This window comes from Meles meles, chromosome 3 (assembly GCF_922984935.1).
Source record: "Meles meles chromosome 3, mMelMel3.1 paternal haplotype, whole genome shotgun sequence".
Lineage (NCBI taxonomy): Eukaryota > Metazoa > Chordata > Mammalia > Carnivora > Mustelidae > Meles > Meles meles.
The window spans coordinates 83294145-83313668 of record NC_060068.1 but is presented as its reverse complement, the minus strand read 5'-3'; the positions used below and the strand labels follow the sequence as shown (position 1 = coordinate 83313668).

The 19524-nt window shown below is 38.1% G+C and overlaps 1 protein-coding gene across 1 annotated transcript in view; it reads left to right on the top strand.

Annotated features, from left to right (window-relative positions):
• The window catches only part of ARHGEF28 (Rho guanine nucleotide exchange factor 28), a 329197-nt gene that overhangs the window by 219516 nt on the left and 90157 nt on the right, over positions 1 to 19524 (top strand). The window contains 5 exon segments of the mRNA XM_045999285.1: positions 3349 to 3470; positions 7620 to 7900; positions 11188 to 11395; positions 14043 to 14154; positions 18048 to 18090. Of these exon segments, the coding sequence (XP_045855241.1) occupies positions 3349 to 3470; positions 7620 to 7900; positions 11188 to 11395; positions 14043 to 14154; positions 18048 to 18090 (766 nt within the window).

The window sequence follows — 19524 nt, the reverse complement described above, 5'->3', positions numbered from 1 at the left end:
CTTCAGCTCAGGTCATGATCCCAGGGTCCTGGGATTGAGCCCCGTATCTCATTGGGCTGTCTGCTCAGCAGGGAGCCTGCTTCCTCCTCTCTCTCTCTCTCTCTCTCTCTCTCTCTCTGCCTGCCTCTCTGCCTGCTTGTAATCTCTGTCTGTGAAATAAATAAATAAAATCTTAAAAAAGTCTGTCATCTTCTGGTTTGTCCATCTGTGTTCATTTGCACATCTGATTACCCTTTGGTATCATTTGGCAAGAGGAGGCTATGGATGCTGTAGAGTTCTACTGAAAAGGACTGTTTGGACCAATCTTATAAATTGTTGCTCTGAGTGATCCAGAAAATCTGCAGGGCAGATTATGGATGAGAGATCTAGAGAGAAGACACAGATTTTTCCATAGTCACTACTGCCTTGAGATTTTGTACAGTAATATTCCCCCTGCCAACAAGATCCATTGTCTCAGTGGAGTCATTCCCTAAGTGACAGGATGACGACAAGATCTAGGCCGTTATCCCAAAGTGTAGAGTAAAGAAGAGTAAACTCTTCTGGGCGCTGTTGATCTGGAAGCCGATATCCCGACCTAAAACTAGTTGACATTGAATCGCACAGTAAGGCAGGTATTTCCTTTTCTTTTTCTTTTTGGTCTTTCTGCTGATTCAAGGAGGAAGTTCTTTTCACACCCCTGCATCTTTAACATCTCTCCAGTCTTTCCAAATCTCCCTTCATGACAATGAGCAAGCAGCCCTTGTAGGCCCTTAGCTTTGATTGAGAACTATATTTAGTCAGAAGGTAGTTTCATTGATTTGGTCTATATAATTCTTTTCCAGTTTTGGCAGGGAATATTGGCTTTCTGTTTATAGTGAGGATAAAGTATTTCTTTTAAAATTCATTTTATTTAAAGAAAAAAGGGTGGGTCAATCTAAAAATAAGCACAAGAGAATATAGTGCAGGTAGTAAGTAGATATGGCAAAATTGTGAATTTGGCAGAGGAATGATAAAATCTTACGAAATCTTGGTCTAATATCTTCTGAAATAACATTGAGATCCAGCCTCTTGTTTGAAACTATTGAGACTAGGTTTGTTTTGGAATTTAGAATTTTCAGGACTTTTTGGCATAGTGCTTATAATACATATGATATGACTGGCAATGCCATCATCCAGTGTGGTAAGATTTCTACAGCAAAATATATGAATATTGACACCAGCTGAGGTTAATAAAAACTAGACACGGCCTCTTGTGGTTCAGGTCAGATTTTGCACCAAATACATTTGTGAGCCAAATTTATGAAAAAAAGTTCTGAAAATCAAAACTTTTGATTTTCAGAACTTTCTAGATTTCAGAATTGGAGATAAGGGATTAGGGACCCATATTTGTTAACAAATTACATGTTTTCTAAAATGCTGATCAAATTACACAGAAAACAAATTAAACCCCAGTTTGGCTGAAGTTACCAATTGTAATGGCAGAAATGCCTGGTGTGTTATAGTATGTAAACTTAAAACATCGTAGAGCAGTTTGGGCGCCTGGGTGACTCAGTCGATTAAGCATCTGCCTTCCACTTAGGTCATGATCTCAGGGTCCTGGGATCAAGTCCCACATCAGGCTCCTTGCTTGGCCGGGAGCCTGCTTCTCCCTCTCTCCTTTCCCCCTACTTGTGTGCGTTCTCTTTCTCTCTCTCTTTCGCTTTTACTCTCTCTCAAATAAATAAAATCTTAAAAAACAAAAAAACAAAACAAAACCATCGTAGAGCAGTTAAACTGGATTAATTATGCTTCAGAGGGCCATACTGAGTTATCCATGACTGTTTTTTAAACATTCTATAAAATGACACTTAAGCAGGTACTTTCTTCAGAACACATTGAAAAGTGCTTTATCGCGTTCTTGATTTATAATCTTCGGAATGTGCTTTTACTTTGTGTAATTACAATCAAAACGTATAGTAATTGATCATAAAGGTTGTATTTGTGAAGTATTTGTGGACTTTGTATGTCATAGTGCTAGCTATATAAATTGATAGAAGAAGACATTATGGATATAAGAAAACAGTTTCCATTTCCACTGTATATTTACTCAAGAACTCAGTGAAATCCCATTTTGGTGTTCTGTGGTTAACAGGTAGGTTAAGATACCGAATCTGAAGCTAATGCCATTTGGTTCATACAGTTGATATATTTTTGTAACTTTTTAACGTCTTCCAGCAGAATTACATCAGCCCAACAGTTACTAATCTTTTTTCATTTTCTGATTCACTACCATGGACTTACCTGGCTTTTATGCTATACACAAGGTGGTGGTGAGATTAGGGCCATTTCTGATAGAACAGAGGCAACACTATTCCTTTTGTGTCCTTGAGAACACGTGCTGGAATGTCGGGGAGGATGACATTTGCTACAAGTACAACTTTGAATCCCCCCTGTTAAAGTCATTCACAGACACTGATATGGTTATGATTAATATCAATAGCCTCACATTGAACATGCTTGAAATAACTGCAATAACAAAATGTGGTAATAGTGACAGTTAATATTTATTGAGCTCTTGCTAAATCCTAGGCATATATTTAGCACTTTGCATTTTTGAGCTCATTTAACCCTCATACCCCATGACAGGGAAAGCATGATGAAAATCTGCTTTTATAGATGAGGAAACTCTGTAAAGGTATTGGGTCAGAGTCACCAGAATGAGGCATTCTGCCTCCACTGTGTTTTGCTGCCTTCAACTTTCTTTTCCTTACAAGTCCAGTAGAGTCCCAACTCTTTAGGACTTGGAGCTACGTCATCTATCTGTAACTAAGCCGAGAGCATGAATGCAAGGAAAACCGTTTTGATAATGAAAAAAGAAGCAACTCTCTAAGAGCATGCATATTCATTCAGAACTCCTAGACTGTGTACTGTCTTTGATCCATTAGTAAAGGGTATGGAGCCTGAACACAGCAGTGGCCCTGAGGCTTCTAAGACAACCATGAATGCTTCCAAGTTATTGAAAAAGTGAAGTGAATTTTAGTTTTACCTATTAGAAATTGAAAGCAGGGAAAAAATTAAAAAAAAAAAGAAATTGAAAGCAGAAATCTAATGATTTTGGGGCACCCAGGTGGTTCAGCCAGTTAAGCATCTGCATTTGGCTCAGGACATGATCACAGGGTTCTGGGATGGGGCCCACATCAGGGCCCCCTCCCCACCCCCGCTCCCTGCTCAGCTGGGAGTCTGCTTCTCTCTCTGCCCCTTCCCCTGCTTGTTCTTTCTCTTTCTCTCTCTCAAATAAATAAATACAATCTAAAAAAAAAGAAGGCAAAGTTTGACTTTAAAATAAATCCCATCTACTTTTTTCTGTCCTCTTGTCATTTTTTCCTCTAGATCACTCTTCTGATGTCTTCAAAAAATCCAAGCATCCCCCAACATTCTTTGCAGCAGGCCGGCTCTCTGAGGTGCTGAATGGCAGTGATGAAGTTTACGCTAACTGTATGGTGATAGATCAGGTAAGGCTTGACGGATGTTACCAGAGAGATTTTTACTCTCTTTCCAAAACCTGAGTATGTGATAAATATAGTGAGCATTGTTGTGTTGCTCTGACGATTTCAGCCCAAGGGTGGCCCTTGTGATCATCATTTGAGCACTTAACTTAGTTTTCCTTTTCTGCACAGCACACATTACCCACCAAAAGTCTGTCTCCCCCTCTCCCTCTGCCCTCTGTAGGGAGGGGTCAGTGTCAAACAAGAAGAATGTGAAAGCTCCTGCATGGAGCCAGAATAGGAAGTGACAACTGGGCTTTTCAAAAAACAACAACAGCAACAAAAAAAGCCAGTGTTTATATGACCTGATTAAGTAATATTTGTATTTAAATGCAGCAAATGGTTATGAGCAAGAGCTTGAGGCCAGCCCTATATAATGCATCATATAAATTACTTATTTAATCCTTCTAACACATCCATTAACATATACTAAGGTTATAGAGCTTTAATATTAAAAGAGACTATCATTTTACTACAGGGAAGTTGGAGTCCTTTAGAATGCCCCCCCCGCCCCCGTCTCTGACATTTGTGAGTTAGATCTCACAGAGTCTTGTGGTTTGCCTGTGCATCGATTTATGGATTTATCCCTTAATTTCCCTAGCTTAGTGATTCTCAAATTTTCATATTTATAAAAATTAAAACATAGTTTTAGGTCTGAAGATTTCTGTACACATGATTTTATGGATGATTTTAGGGATTTTCAAAGGTAATTTTGACAAAACATAATTTTTGCCTTATCCACAGACTTCCAAACCTAAACCCCATATAAGATGCACCATATATATGCTTACTGAGCAGTAAAGAAATTTACCATTTTTGTTGTTAGTATGCATATATTGTACCCTGTTACTTGAGATGTTTTCTGTGATATGAACTTGTCTGTCTCAAAGATCTTAATTTCACCCCTTGAGTCAAATATCTTATTTTTCCTTTTCTGTTCCAAACAGTGTTACAACAAATGCATGGTATAAAAGGTATAGATTGTGCTGATACTTAGAATGACAGAGGGGCCAGTCAGAGTGGACAGCAGCCATAAATAACTAGTGTAGTTTTTTGGGCATAAAGCAGCTGAACATCAGCCCTATGTATAGAAATGTAGGATGAAACAGAGGTTAGGACAGATATGGAGTATTTGGGGACATTCCTTGGCGGTATAGGGCAATGGGGATTGGTGTGCTCTAGCCACATTCTGATTCTAATGGTTGCTGTATTTTCTCAGTGTTGTGTTTTTTTTTTTTTTTTAAGATTTTATTTATTTATTTGACAGACAGAGATCACAAGTAGGCAGAGAGGCAGGCAGAGAGAGAGGAAGGGAAGCAGGTTCCCTGATTGAGCGGAGAGCCCAAAGCGGGGCTTAATCCCAGGACCCTGAGATCATGACCCGAGCCGAAGGCAGAGATTTTAACCCACTGAGCCAACCAGGTGCCCCATGTGTTTTCTCAGTGTTTAAGTGAACTGCTTCTGGAGTCTTTATCTCTTTGCTCTGAGCCTCAGCGAATACTGCAAATATTTCACTTACCTCTAGTAGCTCAAATTGTATATGCTTCAGCATTACATGGAGGAAAACTGCTCTAAGTTATGTTAAACATGCAAAACTTCCCAAGCCAAAGATGAGGTTAGAATATAGTTTCTGTTTCAGAATATCTTGAGATAAGTATTGCTTTAAGAACATGAAGCATGCATTTCAAGAGAGCTCAAACAGCCTAATTGATAAACTGAAATATAGCAGGGGATTGCTGAATTTGTGCCATGAAAACAGAAATAAAACTAAAAGTATGGATACAAATCACAACGTTCACTCTGTCTGTGTAGTATAGTTATAGGGTTTCTTTTACTGTTTCTATGTCCATTTGAATAGCAAGGATGATAGAAGGAGTCCAAATGATGCATATTTAAAATAATTGCTATCAGTATCTGAGAAGAATCTTGTCTGATTTCCTTCTTCTGCCTCAACCTGGCACAGAACTCTAAAAAGATTGCTAGCTTGTTTGTGATGCTATTTCCCATGAATTCTACTATTGACCTACTTAATGAGGAGATACAAGTGGTAGAAACTACTCTGAAAATTACTCTGCCATACAAAATACTTTGAAAAATATCCATTTAATTTGGACATCATTTCAAGTCTATATAATTCAGTAAAAAGAATATGTATATGTTCTCCATAAAAATTCCTCAAATGTTAACACTTTATCACATTTTAGCTTAAATATACTCTGAATAGTATGTTTTTGTACATGCAAATGATGAAAATAAGCATATAATGTTAATCATTTCAGACAAATTGAAAATTTGGTGTCATTTTATCCCTCAATCTTTCATGGTGTATATTTTCTTTTATTTTATTTTTTAAAAGATTTTATTTATTTATGTGTCAGAGAGATAGGCACAGCTAGAGAGAGAACACAAGCAGGGAGAGTGAGAGAGGGAGAAGCAACCTTCCCGTGGAGCAAGCTCCCCAATATGGGGCTCGATCCCAGGACGCTGGGACCATGACCTGAGCTGAAGGCAGATGCTTAACGACTGAGCCATCCAGGTGCCTCTCATGGTGTGTATTTTCTAAAAAACTTCGTCATCCTCTTACTAAGCATCTATAGGTACCCAAATCAGGAAATCACCCTTAATATAGTAGTATCTATCTATAGGCCTTACTCAATTTTAGCCAACCACCCCAGTTCTTTGTACCAAAAGAAAATTTAGTTGTCTTATCTCTTGAGTCTCTTAAAATTTGTAAGAGTTCCTTAGTATTTGTCTATTATGGTTTTGAAGCATACAGACCACGATTTTGTTTGTTTTTGTTAGAATGTGATAATTCCTCATGATTGGATTCAGGTTCTGTCTGGGGAGCAAGATTATTACAGAAGTGATGTTGTGTTCTTCTCAGTGCACTGTATTAGGAGGCACAAGAAAATAATTTGTCCCATTACTGGTGATATTATCTTTGATTTACCACCTTTGTTTTCTGTAAAATTACTATCTTCTTTTTAAAGTATTAAGTGCCTTGCGGGGAGAGAGTTTGAGTATCTGTACATCTCCTGTTACTCAGCTGACTCTCACCCACTGGTTTGGGCGTTCCTTGATTGTTTTTGTCATAGTAAATCATTATCATGATGCAGACTTAGAACTCTATGTTTTCCCCTTCTGCTTCTTTCTACCTTTGCTATCCTGTCACCAGACAGTGTCATTTTTTTTCCTGTTACTGTCTTCTCCCTCAGAAGTGATGCCTTTGATGACTGCCACCTCAGATCACTGAGGTGATATTTTTAAGCCCCTTCATTAAATCAAGGAATGTTTTTCATAGGTATAGGCTGCACTTTCTCTTTCTAGTGATGATTTTAGGTTGGTCCCAGGCCCTCCATTAGCTCCCTGTTTTCTCTGCCATGCGGAAGTTTCCAGACCACTTTGATTCTGTCCATAGGCTTATGGCAGCAGTATAACAGGTTGCTTGCTGAGATTTGGTGTTAATTTTATTATTTACAGATAATTTGAAGTTTGGGGCATGTTGTGTCTTCTAGTTAAGTCCATGAATCTTAGGTAGTTTTATTCTTATTTTAGTTTGTAGTTTGTTTTGTCCTGCTATTGTTTTTTTGTTTTTTTGAGAGTCGGATTGATGTGACCACCACTACCTCGGTCATCTGGATTCCTATAAACTACTTTCTGAATAAACCTGCCTATTCTTTAGTTTTTGCTCAGGTATTTAAAATATATATCCTAGGTAGGTATTAAATATAATTTAATATTAATTATTAATTAATTAATATTAATTAATTAATATTAAATAATTAATTAATATTAAATATTAAATATAGGTATTAAAAATATATATTTAAAATATATCCTCTTTTTGACTCAGTGGCTCACAAAATTTTAAAAAAGCATAGTCCGTTTTTGGTTTCATAGTAAACCAGACTCAGTTGGTCTTCCTTTTGTGAATGATGGGCTAACAGCCAAGTGAACAAAAACATCATGAAAGAATTCTCTGCTCACATAAAACAAAATGAGAATAAACAAAACAAGGTAAATAAGGTGGAAGGTTGTTTAATTGGGAAAATTTTATTCTCCGTTCAGCCAGTCTTCCCTGCTTTTCTCAGCAACCATTTTTCTTTCAACTACCAGGTTGGTGATTTGGATATTAACTATGTTAATATAGAAGGAATCATGACAGATGTGTGCCCTGAATCCATGGGTTCTACTCTGGGGCCTCAGAACTGCAAGCATATCCTTGATGCTGAAAACAGCCATGGAAAATGCCCACTAAATGAGAACAGGGAAGTGACCTCAAATACTGAAGTTCAGCAGTCCTTCCCATCACCGTCTAGTTCATGTGCTTCCAAGTATAATCTTTCCTTTGGTCATCGTGGATTTGAAAAGGAACAAAGTCATCTGAAGAAAAGAAGGTAAGGTTCTCTATTGTAGAGGAGAAGTGTAGAACATCAAAGAACCTTGTAGCTGGACTTGGGAAATTGTTTTTTATTACATCTTATTGTCCCCACTGCTTTGATCTCTACATCAAAATATTGCCCCCTTTTAGATTCCTACATTCCTTGACTTGAAAGTAAGACACTTATGAAAACTGACAAAAACATAATTGAGGAAAACCATGATGATAAAACATTCTACCCTTACTAGGTAGGCAAGTATTTTAAAGTTACCATATTTTGGTGCAAATGTATACCATGGAAACACCTATATACAGTTGATGGCAGTGAAAATTAGGTAATAACTTTGGAAAATAATTGGGCATTATCTAATAAAGATGTTCTGTCTCCTCTGAAAAATGTAGGAATAAGGACAAAGGGACTTGTGGTCACCAAGAAAGCACCATTTTGGCTCTGGGATGGCAGTGGGACTCTTCCTTCAGTGGGTGTCAGGCTGGGAACATGTAACACAATTGATAAGGAGCTCAAAGTGAAATGTACCTAGCTCATTGAAAAGGGAAGAGGCTGAGGGGCTGGCTGAAAGGCTGAGAACTTGTCCTGAAGGAGAAATCTGGGGGCACACAATAAAAACTGAGGTTAACACGGAGACCTAAAACCTAAATTTTCTAAGGTTTTAAATACTTTGGTGAAAGCAAAAGATGCACGATATGTAACCATATGTCACTGACACTTCGCTGTTTTGAGAGGCTGCAAGGAGAATATGGGCAATGCAACATTTATTTTAAACTGCACAGCAACAAGAAGAAAATGAGGTGTTGGAAGAGATTGTTGCATTCTAAAACATTTATTTTGAAAACCTTTTTTTGTCTTACCAACCCTGCCACATAAATACACAAAAAATTTAAATAAATGTTTTACGAAATACCACGTAGGATGAATTCTGAATTCTACACTGTTGTATTTTTTTAAAAGATTTTATTTATTTGTTTGACAGACAGAGATCACAAGTAGGTAGAGGCAGGCAGAGAGAAGGGGGAAGCAGGCTCCCCGCTGAGCAGAGAGCCCAATGCGGGGGCTCGATCCCAGAACCCTGAGACTATGACCTGAGCTGAAGGCAGAGGCTTAATCCACTGAGCCACCCAAGCACCCCTCTACACTATTTTAAAAGAAAAATTTGTCACAGCATACAATTAATTTCATGTTTCACTAATGGGATTTTGAACAATGGTATGACAAAATGAGAACCAAGAGGTAATCCTGAAGAATACAGTGTATGATACCAAATATCTTAGCTTAATGAGGAAAAATAGTACCCCAGTTTAAATTAGTAGAGAAAGAAATGTTTTAGGAGTACCTGGCTGGCTCAGTCGGTAGAGCACGTGACTCTTGATCTCAGGTTTATGAGTTCAAGCCCAACCTTGGGTGTAGAGACTACTTAAAAGTAAGATCTTTTTTAAAAAAGGGTTTTATTTTTTAAAAATGATTTTATTTATTTATTTGACAGAGAGAGAGAGAGAGATCACAAGGAGGCAGAGAGGCAGGCGGTGGTGGGGGGAAAGGCTCCCCGCTGAGCAGAGAACCTGATGCGGGGCTTGATCCCAAGACCCTGGGGTCATGACCTGAGCCGAAGGCAGAGGCTTTAACCCACTGGGCCATCCAGGCGCCCCTTAAAAAGAGTTTTAATGTATAGTGTGCCAAATAAAGTAATCCCTTATACTTCTAGCATGGACTCACAGTGATGGAGAATGCTGTATATAATTGGAAAGACTTCTTTTAAGTTAGAATATGATGGCAGACTGCTAGCCATTTGAATTAATGTTTATTTGTATTAATAAAGTTGAAAGACACATCACAAGATCCCAAGTTGAAAGACAAATACAGAGGTGCAAGACATCAGCAGAACTTTAACACCCCTCCCCCCCGACTCTTAAGGACTCTGTCTGCTCTCAGATGATCACTGAATTCAGGAAACTACATAGCAACTTAGTATGTCTCTAATTACATCACTGTAACATTCAGAGCACCAGCATTTGTCAGAAGGTGTTTCTTCACACTAAGCTTTGGTTTTTCATGAGAAATACGTTTATGGACTTCAACATTCGTGTGTTGAATTAAAGGGTCCACCTTTAGTTTGTGCTCTGCTCAGTACCAAGGGGAAGTCCCTCAAAGAGTTCTGAAAGGAGAAGGACCCCACTTTGGAAATCCTCAGTGATGCCAGCTATGGCCTTTACTTCTGGGTTTGCTGGTGCCCCAGGGGACCCATGCAATAGTTCAGGATTCGAGAATAACCCAAGTATTGGGGTTAGAGACATGTGTAGTATAGTCTCTTTGACAAGTGTCATAATTTATCACATGGATATTCAGTGGGCACTAAATAGCTTATGGATTTTCAAGAAAAATAGCCACAGTGGATGAATTCAGAGTTTCACTTTCTGCTTCATATTTCATAATCAAGACAGTCTCATTGTGGTGTTATTAAAATTTTGACTCCAGAACTGCAGCAATGAAAGAAAAATACACTTAAAAATGCATCCAGCATTCACATGCCTGTGGACACGCCTGGCCTCAGAGTTTGAGCTGTTTAAAATGGAAATGTTACGGAATGAGCCAGGAATGTGGAGGGTCACATTCTTTCCTTTTAATTTCCTGGTTATTAAAGTTAAATTAGCAAAGAAAAGCGGTTGTTGAACAGAAGCACTACCTGTTTTGGAGGTGGATTGCTCACCTAAAATCTCTAAAAAGGATAATCTAACAGGACATATTTGAGAGCCCAGTTGACTCCCGTCAATGAGGGTCTTGCCATCAACCCGGCGGAGAAACCCTTGTAGTCTGTCCTCGAACGTGTCTCAGTGCCCAAGCTATCTAGTCCCCCCCAACCCGCTGCATGGTTTCATGTGCCATCCCCCAGAGGCCTCCCAAACAACCCTGAGGTTCTGTTTCTTGTGCAGTTCTAATATTTGAAGCATAACTATGTAGGGCCTATAATAATTACATTTACAAAACAAATAGGATAGTACTAACTTGGGCCAGGTTTTGTTTCTTAGTGTACTCCCCGTGGCTTTTGCTATGGTAGAAATATTCGTTTGGGGAAACATAACCTTTTATTTAAAAAGAGGAGCTAGGAGGAGGAGAGGGGAAAAAGTAGAACATCTCTTAGGTAGAAATTTTGTTAGAAACATTTTAATTGAGTATCTGTTGCCCCTTCTGCCAAGGAGAGAATTTGATTGGAGAGAAATAGAAACCGGCGAGTCCGTCGGTCAGTCTGTTGGCTTCCGGATTCTTTACCACCTTCCTCCACGCTTTAGTTCTAGCCTCGATGCCCTGGACGCCGACAGTGAAGGGGAAGGGCGCTCTGAGCCATCACGCATTTGCTACACTCCAGTGTCTCAGAGCTCCTCCAGAACTGGGATTCCCAGTGGGGATGAGCTGGATTCTTTTGAGACCACAACGGAACCAGATTTCAGTATCTCCAGGACAGAGTCGCTTTCTTTATCAAGCAACCTGCCGTTGAAGGTATTCTTCCTAGCATTAATTTGGTTTAACTGTAAGCTTGGAAGCTGTGTTATCTAAAGCAGTCCTCCTCTATCCAAAGGGCAAATTATGTTTTTCCTTCACGGGTGTGAACTTTGCTTTTTTTTTTTAAGACTCGTGAGCTGTCTGGTTGAGCCTGTCTTTTTAATCTCTCCCACTCTGTTGAATTTGTATAGTCCTGAAAATGGCTGGTTTATGTTTCATTAATTCACCATTAGTACCTATAATCTTTCACATATTGGAAAATTTTACTGTTTTATATAATGATCTCTGCCAGCATCCCTTAAGCAAAGAAGGAAAACTTGTTTGCTCACATACATTTTTGCTTGGCTCAGATGATGAGGCAGATAATATTACAGTTGAAGGTAATTATTTGTTGAGCATTTCTTGCTGCTCTAATTAATGTGAGACTCCATAAACTCTGTCGGTTTTTTCCATAGGAGAGGACTTTTCTCTCACATGTTTTCACATTGGAGCTTTGTTATGGTTGTTTTATTTATTTATTTATTTAAAAATTTTTTTGGATTTAATTGTTTTATTTTTGACCATCTGAATTTATTTTTTTAAAGGTTTTATTTATTTATTTGAAAGAGACAACAAAGAGAGCACAAGAAGGGGGAGAGGTATCAGGAGAGGGAAAAGCAGACTCTCCACTGAGCAGGGAGCTTGATGCTGGGCTCCATCCCAGGACTCCGGGATCATGACCTGAGGAAAGATTCTTAACCAACTGAGCCACCCAGGCACCCCTGGCTGTCTGAATTTATTTTTGTTAATTTTTGTATTTTAAATAATGAACTCTTCCAGCCTTGCAGATGAAGCCTTTTGTGTTTGCACATGTGTTTTCCTCCTTTTTGATTTCTATTGTCCATTTGTTTTCGTTTTAAATTGAGATTGCTATTGTAAAACAATGTGTGCTGCGCCAAAACTTCTCTTACTGTTTCTATCGATGGTTAGGATAATGCTTTACTTTTGTAGTGTACTCTGCAGTATACAACGCATGAGTTATGCATGTATGAAATACCTAATTTTCTTTTAGCTAGCTGGGATGTAAATATTACTTTTAATTTTTGAGGAAATGAGGTTTTGGAGACATAAGCTGTCTTGTCTGGTTGGCCCTGCTTGGTGGTAGATTCAGTACTCGATCCAGGCCTTCTGACTGCAGTGCCTGAATCCTTCCCCTCAGCTCTGAGGCCTGGAGAGCAGTCTTGATCTTTTGAACCTGAATGTCGTGTGATATTTCTGGATGATAAGAAATGGGTATGGTTGTTAATGTAGAGACTTATTTGCATTTTGAATGGAATTCTGAAGCAGTTCTCATTACTTGGAAGGAAAAGTAATTCAGTCTTTGTGGATCAATTCATGCTGTTCACTTTCAGGAAGACTCTGTCCTATAAAATATATCTTGCCATGCCTCTGTAATTGCCCTGTGTAATTTTTTGCCAAAGAGTTCTGGCTAATTTTCAAAGTTCCATGATTATGAAAAATAATTACTAGATATGACTTAAATGCAGAAGATGACATTTGGCTTTGGCCCTCTGTGGCTAGTCAGCGGTAAGGGTATAGGACACCTCCAGCTGTCTGATGTCTAGAACCAGTGGGTCCTCCATAATGAGACATTCAGGAACCAAGGTCCAGGGCCCTTTGCAACGATAGCAGGCTTCTGTATCAGCTTTCCTCCAGGCCTTTAACTAAACCAGTGGACTTAGGCGAACAATATGTTTTCACTTAGGGAGAATAGAAGCTACCAGTGCTTGTGAAGGATAGTTGCTAATGGCTTAATTTTTGTAACAAGTTTTGCATTACTTTATTTCTAAGTGATATCTTACAAACCACTAGGTCCCTATTGGATGAGAGTCAGGTACCATAAATGGCTTTATTGGTGTTGTGTTGCCTATTCATTTAAAATTTCCAGAACATGTAAGATAACCATGTTTTAATTATCTTGCCATCTTACGTTGTCACATATGTTGCAAAAATAATAATAGAAATAATATCTAATTGTGAAAACTAGCAAAAATAGTAGGTCACTTAAAAGAAAATTAAAGATACATAAATCAGTGAAATTCAGATACCATCTCAGGAAGTGCTAAATGGAAAGCTTTTTTGAAAGATGGGCACAGACTTGATGCATTCTTCCTCAGAGGCTACAGCTAACATAAATTTAAGTAGCTGTCTGGAAGTTAAAAATAACTCTCGTAAGTGGCACTTCCTCTAACTTCTAATAATTATTTAAAAAAAGATATCAATTAATATGGAATTTTGCTCAGATACTGCAGTGTAAAATGCAAAAAAAGTTTTCAATAACAGAGGGGAAATACAGTGACTCATTGAACATGCAGAGGAAAGAAATCGTTTGACGTAATTTTTCACTTTCAACCAACTTAATTAGAATGTCATAATTGCAGTTTAAAGTACATATGGGGTGGAAAGCTCAAGTTTATAATGCATTGAAAAGACTGTAAAATTTTAAAAGTTGCAATAGGCGAAGAAAAAAATGCGGTTACATCAGAAAGACTCACATTGACTCTTTTTACAGAGACGCTGGTTTAGTAACATCTCTTGTGAACATATACTTTCAAGTCCTCTGTAGAATTAAAAAATAAAAAAACTGTGGTATGATTTCTTTTAGGAATCCTTGCTTTCCGGAGTCCGCTCACGTTCTTACTCCTGCTCATCACCCAAAATTTCTTTAGGAAAAACTCGGTTGGTGCGTGATTTTACAGTGTGCAATTCTAGTGAAGGTAAGCATTCTTTACCATTTGGCCTTGGGAACATTCTGTTCCAGGGCAGATTTCCAGTTAGCAAAATATATAAAATACACAAAAGTAGCAGGCAAGAATTTTCAATTCCGTTTTCATAATTCATTTTTCTAGTCTTAGCGAAATCCTTTTCTCATTGGATATTTGTCAAGTTATAGATTTCAATTGATGAAAATGCACATGTATACACACCTCTCTGTTGCTTTATTCTTTGAACATAAGGGCAATGGAAGGGCAGTGGAAATGAGAATTTATTCTAGGTTTATTATTATGAGAGCATTAGAGGATTTTCAGGAAATCCTAAAAAATTACTTTGCCCTATGTGTAAATTGCTGAAGTCTAACTAAAAGACAAAGCATAGCAAAATAGATTTGTTCCCTTTCTGCATTTAGCAAGGGACTTGAGAGAGTTGCAGAAAAGAAAAAGAAATCTCAATAAATTAAAAAAAAAAGAGTTGAAACATCAGTTAATGTATCTCAGCATTCTTTGGGGCAATGTAAACAGAACTAAAACTTTGATACAAAGAAGTTTAATTGATATATCTTTAGAAAGGGGTGTACATCATAAGCGTACAGCTTGACAGATTTTCAAAACTAAATTCAGATTAACAAACAGGTAATTATGGGCAACTTGGAGCTGCCTTTGTAGCTACTTTCAGCCATAATTACCATTTTTTACTTTATTTTGAAACAAAGGTATTTCTGTACATAATATATTTTGCAGTAATTATATTTAAAAGCATATTTGGTAGTATTCATATCCATATGTAATATAAAGTATTATAATAAAATGTTTATTAATATATTAATGCTTCATTTGTCTATTATCCTTAAGAGTCTTAAAAAACCCAGAAAGCCAGATGTGCCCAAGTATTCATAGTTTCCTAATGTAGAATATTTAAAATAGAATTTATTTCACAAGTTTCTTTCTCTTCCTTTTTACTTATTCTTCATTACATTGTTGTTGTTGACATTTTTATGCCATTTGAAACAATACTGGAAACAAAATCTTTATGGTTGGAACTGCCATTCTAAAACAATGACCTACATATGGGAGATGTTCAAAAATTACTTGTTGAATGAATATACAAGAATATACAATGAATAGGCAAGACACATAGAGTGCAAAACAAGTGCCAGGTTCCCCCCGCCCCCTTTTTCTTTCTGGGAATCCTTACTGGAAGAGGAGAAAGCAAGACTGGTAATAAATATCAGTTTAAAATTTCAAAATGTTGGGCGCCTGGGTGGCTCAGTGGGTTAAAGCCTCTGCCTTCGGCTCAGGTCATGATCCCGGGGTTCTGGGATTGAGCCCCACATCGGGCTCTCGGCTCTGCAGACAGCCTGCTTCCTCCTCTCTCTCTGCCTGCCTTTCTGCCTACTTGTGATCTCTGTCTGTCAAATAAATAAATAAAGTCTTATAAAAAAATTTCAAAATGTGGAGATGGAGAAAAGGACTAAGAGAAGGAAAAGATACAACAACCTTGAGAGGACAGGAAGGAGATGGATTAAACTTGCCCTGTTTTTTCTTCTGATATCTCTATCTTCTGTAGAGATAGATATACCTATCTCCTATATATATATATATATATATATGAATATGAATATATATATATATATATATATGAAGAAAAAATACCATATATCTCTCTCTGTGTGTGTGTGTATGTGTGTGTGTCTAATTTCATGAGTCTTTCTGGGATCTCCAGGTCTCCTTAACCTTGATTGAGGTTGGGACTCCTTTAGTGGCACCTTGACATCTTTTCACGGATGGTCCTAGATAGGGAACCAACTTCATACCTTAACCATTTAGAAAATGCTTCTAAGTTTTTGTAGTAGGCAAAATGGCAGCCTTGACATTATATCTGTAGCATGACTAGTTTTTAAAGTCAGTTCAGAAGTTTGAAGTCATCGACCAGATGACTGAGAGGAAATCGATTGTTTATAAGGGAAAAGAACCCTGATTTATAAATTATTTAATGAATAAGGAAGGGTGTCTGCCTTACATACAATTCTTAAATCTTTGCATTTGAGTTAGAATTAAAAATTGAGTTAGAATTTTAAAAAAATCAATTCTTTTGGCTTTTCTGTTAATAAAATCTTACATTGAGACCATGTATTTAAAAATAGGGCTATTTCAATGAAATTTCATCTCCAGAAGGTAAGAATCACAAATAGGGCATTGAAGGTTGAAGCTACATAATAAATGTACAAAGATTCAATGGGTAATCCATAGGTATATGAGTAATAAATTAGCTTTTAGAGAAGAGGCAATAATTTTAACTCTGTGTGTGTGTGATCAAAGCATAAGAGTGAAAGCTTGGCTAGTTCAAAGATGTGATGTTTCATTTTTTAGTTCATTTAGATTAATCAAAGGCAAATTGACATTTACATGACCTTAAATTCTTTCTTGATGTGTTTGAAATAGTCCTAAAAATTTTCTCTATTTGAACAGAATCCAAGTCTCCTTTCACCCCAGTTGGAAGCTCCTATATATGAGCTGTAATACAGATATACAAGATAGAATAGTGTTTTAGCCTTCTTTTATTCTTATTTGTGTTGTTTTCTCATCTTTGTCACTTCTAAGAGGTTACTTATGATCATTTCTCATGGTTTTGGGGGGAGGCCAAGGGTACAATGATGTGGCAACATTATTTAATGCTTGTATATGCAAAACAAAATCCTATCCTGTAATTCCCTCTGGTATATTGTGTGTTTAGATAGACAAGAATATTCTCCATAATTATAACCTCACCAAGAAGGACAGAAGTGTTTTACTTTTAAGAATGTGAGGAGTGAAGTGAATGTACTTCTGAAAAGCATTGTGTACTGTTAGGTGGAACCCTCTTAGACTTTGTGCAGTTGCCCGAGGCTGGTTCCGTTAGTTTATTAGCTTGATTGTCTTGAACATGTGGCTTAACCTCTTGGCATCTCAGCATGTTCACAATAAGCATAGTGATTTCTGCTTATGAATTAATTTGAGGACTGTTTAATAGTGGCAATAAAATCCTTCAAATTCTTCAAAGCAGGTTTTTTGTTATGTACAAGGTAGTGTTATATTGAACATTGATATTTACACATTTCAAGGGATATGTGTTAATTGGTTTTCCTTGTATGTCTGATGCACTTTCCTTTGCGAACTGGTTTTGCCTCTTCACTCCTCTGGACTGTGGTGGTAAAGGAATTGTCCTTGCTCTGTAGATGGTGTGCTCCGCAGTGTCCTCTCCCCTCTTCAGTCTCTCTCACTGTCTACATCGGAGTCTCTGTTCAATCCCTGTAATGAATGCGTCAGTTCTGGAAACAAGATGGTGCTTAGCTTCTTCCCTTCTGTCTCCCATCTCCCTTCCCCCCAGGGGGGAAAGTGATCCTCCCTTTCCTACCACAAAGCACCTCTCTGAACTGGCTGCTGCTAGGATTTTATGAAGGCATTGCAGCCGTACTAAAAGGGACTCTTCCTTATGCTGGCCTTCAAGACTTTTCTTTTGAGCTTCCCTAAAAGGCAGCCAACATATGTATTGATTCTGTATGTTAGGGAATTAGTATTACAAGTAAGGGATGAAGCTCTGATGAGAAACGTCCAAAAAGACAGAACTAATTTTCTTCCATGCTGAAACTGCTCGCTGCCATCTGCTAATGCCACATTCATAAAGTCATTGAATGTCGCCATGTGATGCCCACCCTCATTCTCTCCAAACTAGGGACGGTGATAAAGCTACCCAGAGCAATGCCCTACTTATGTAAGATGACTGATTTCCTCGATACTCTCTAACTGGTGGTGTGAATAATGATAAAATATGGTTGAGTGTGTGCATTTTAGACTAACAGATGACTGCTAGCTTGTCTGCCTCAGTTTTCATTTTATTGTTCTGTGTCTTGTAGAGCAAAGAGCTTACAGCCTACCGGAGCCACCAAGAGAAAAAAGGTATTTTAACTGTTCCAGATTTCCTGAGGGTCTGCTTGCTGTCTTTGGAAATGTTTGCACATGAATTCCGAGATCCGTTCCATAGTTTATGAGAGATTTCTGTGTAATGAGGCTGCGGAATACTTTGCTCCAAACTTGCTACTTTGAGTCCCCAGAGCTGCAGGTCTCAGGACTGCGGACATAGTGTTCTCTTTTGGGCTATTTTCAAAGACAGACACCTCCAATGTCCTGGACCAGTGGGAACAGCCGTGTGAGCATCACCTGCTTTAGAAAGGCATTAGGTTCTTGCTAGGTCTGTCTACCATGACAAGAAGACTTGCTATGGGAACAGGCCCCAGGCTGATCAGACGTAGAAAGCAAATAGCTGCCTCTGCTGTATGTCCTTTTGGAATATGGCTTGGAGTGGTTGTTTAAGTTTGAAAGAAAGAGTAAGTGATAGAGAAAGTATTTTATTTATTTATTTTTTATTTTTTTATTTTTAAATGACAGAGAGAGATCACAAGCAGGCAGAGAGTCAGACAGAGGGGAAGGGGGAAGCAGGCACCCTGCCAAGCAGAGAGCCCAATGCAGGGCTCGATCCCAGGATCATGACCCAAGCCAAAGGCAGAGGCTTAACCCATTGAGCCACCCATGTGCCCCGAGAAAGTATTTTAAGCATTAACAGTTTTCTGGTTGATAGGCAGTTCTGAAAGCTTTAAACCTCAGCCTCTCTTTTCCTGGGAAAGGCAAAACTGTTGCTGTAGTCAGACTTGGGAAGCTGACCAGCAAGCAGGCAGGATTGTTGAGTTCTACTCATCTTGACTAACTGCTCATAAATCACACTGAGAAATAGTCCTGGGGGTATGTGCAAATCCAGTGCCAGAAATGGCATAAACGTTTGGGTTGAGGAGACAGTGTGAAAAAGAGGAAAATGGCTTTAATTTGGGTCTTAATAATATAAAATTTTGAGACTTTTTGATATATATATATGACTTTTTTTTTTTTTTAATTTTAGGGAGAAAAAGATGTACCTAGGTGGCTCAGTTGGTTAAGCCTCTGACTTTTGATCTCAGCTCAGGTCATGATCTCAGTGTTATGAGATCGAGCCCTGGATCAGTTTCCGTGCTCAGCAGGGAGTCTGCTTAAGAGTCTCTCCCTCTCTCTCTCTAGCTCCCCCACCCCCGACTCTTTCTCTAAAAATAAATAAATCAATCTTTAATTCTTAAAAAACAACAAAAAAAAGTATCACTAAGAAAAAGCCTTCATATGTTCATTCCTATTTTTTTGAGACCAGAATAGAAATGTTCAGATGGTACAAATAGGAAGACTAAGGATACCCTGTACTGATAGGATGATGATGAAGAAGACATGATCATGATGGAGATAGTGATGATAGCAAAAGCAGCAAAAACTGACCCATTGGGTGTTTTTACATTTACATTGGGTACACTGGGT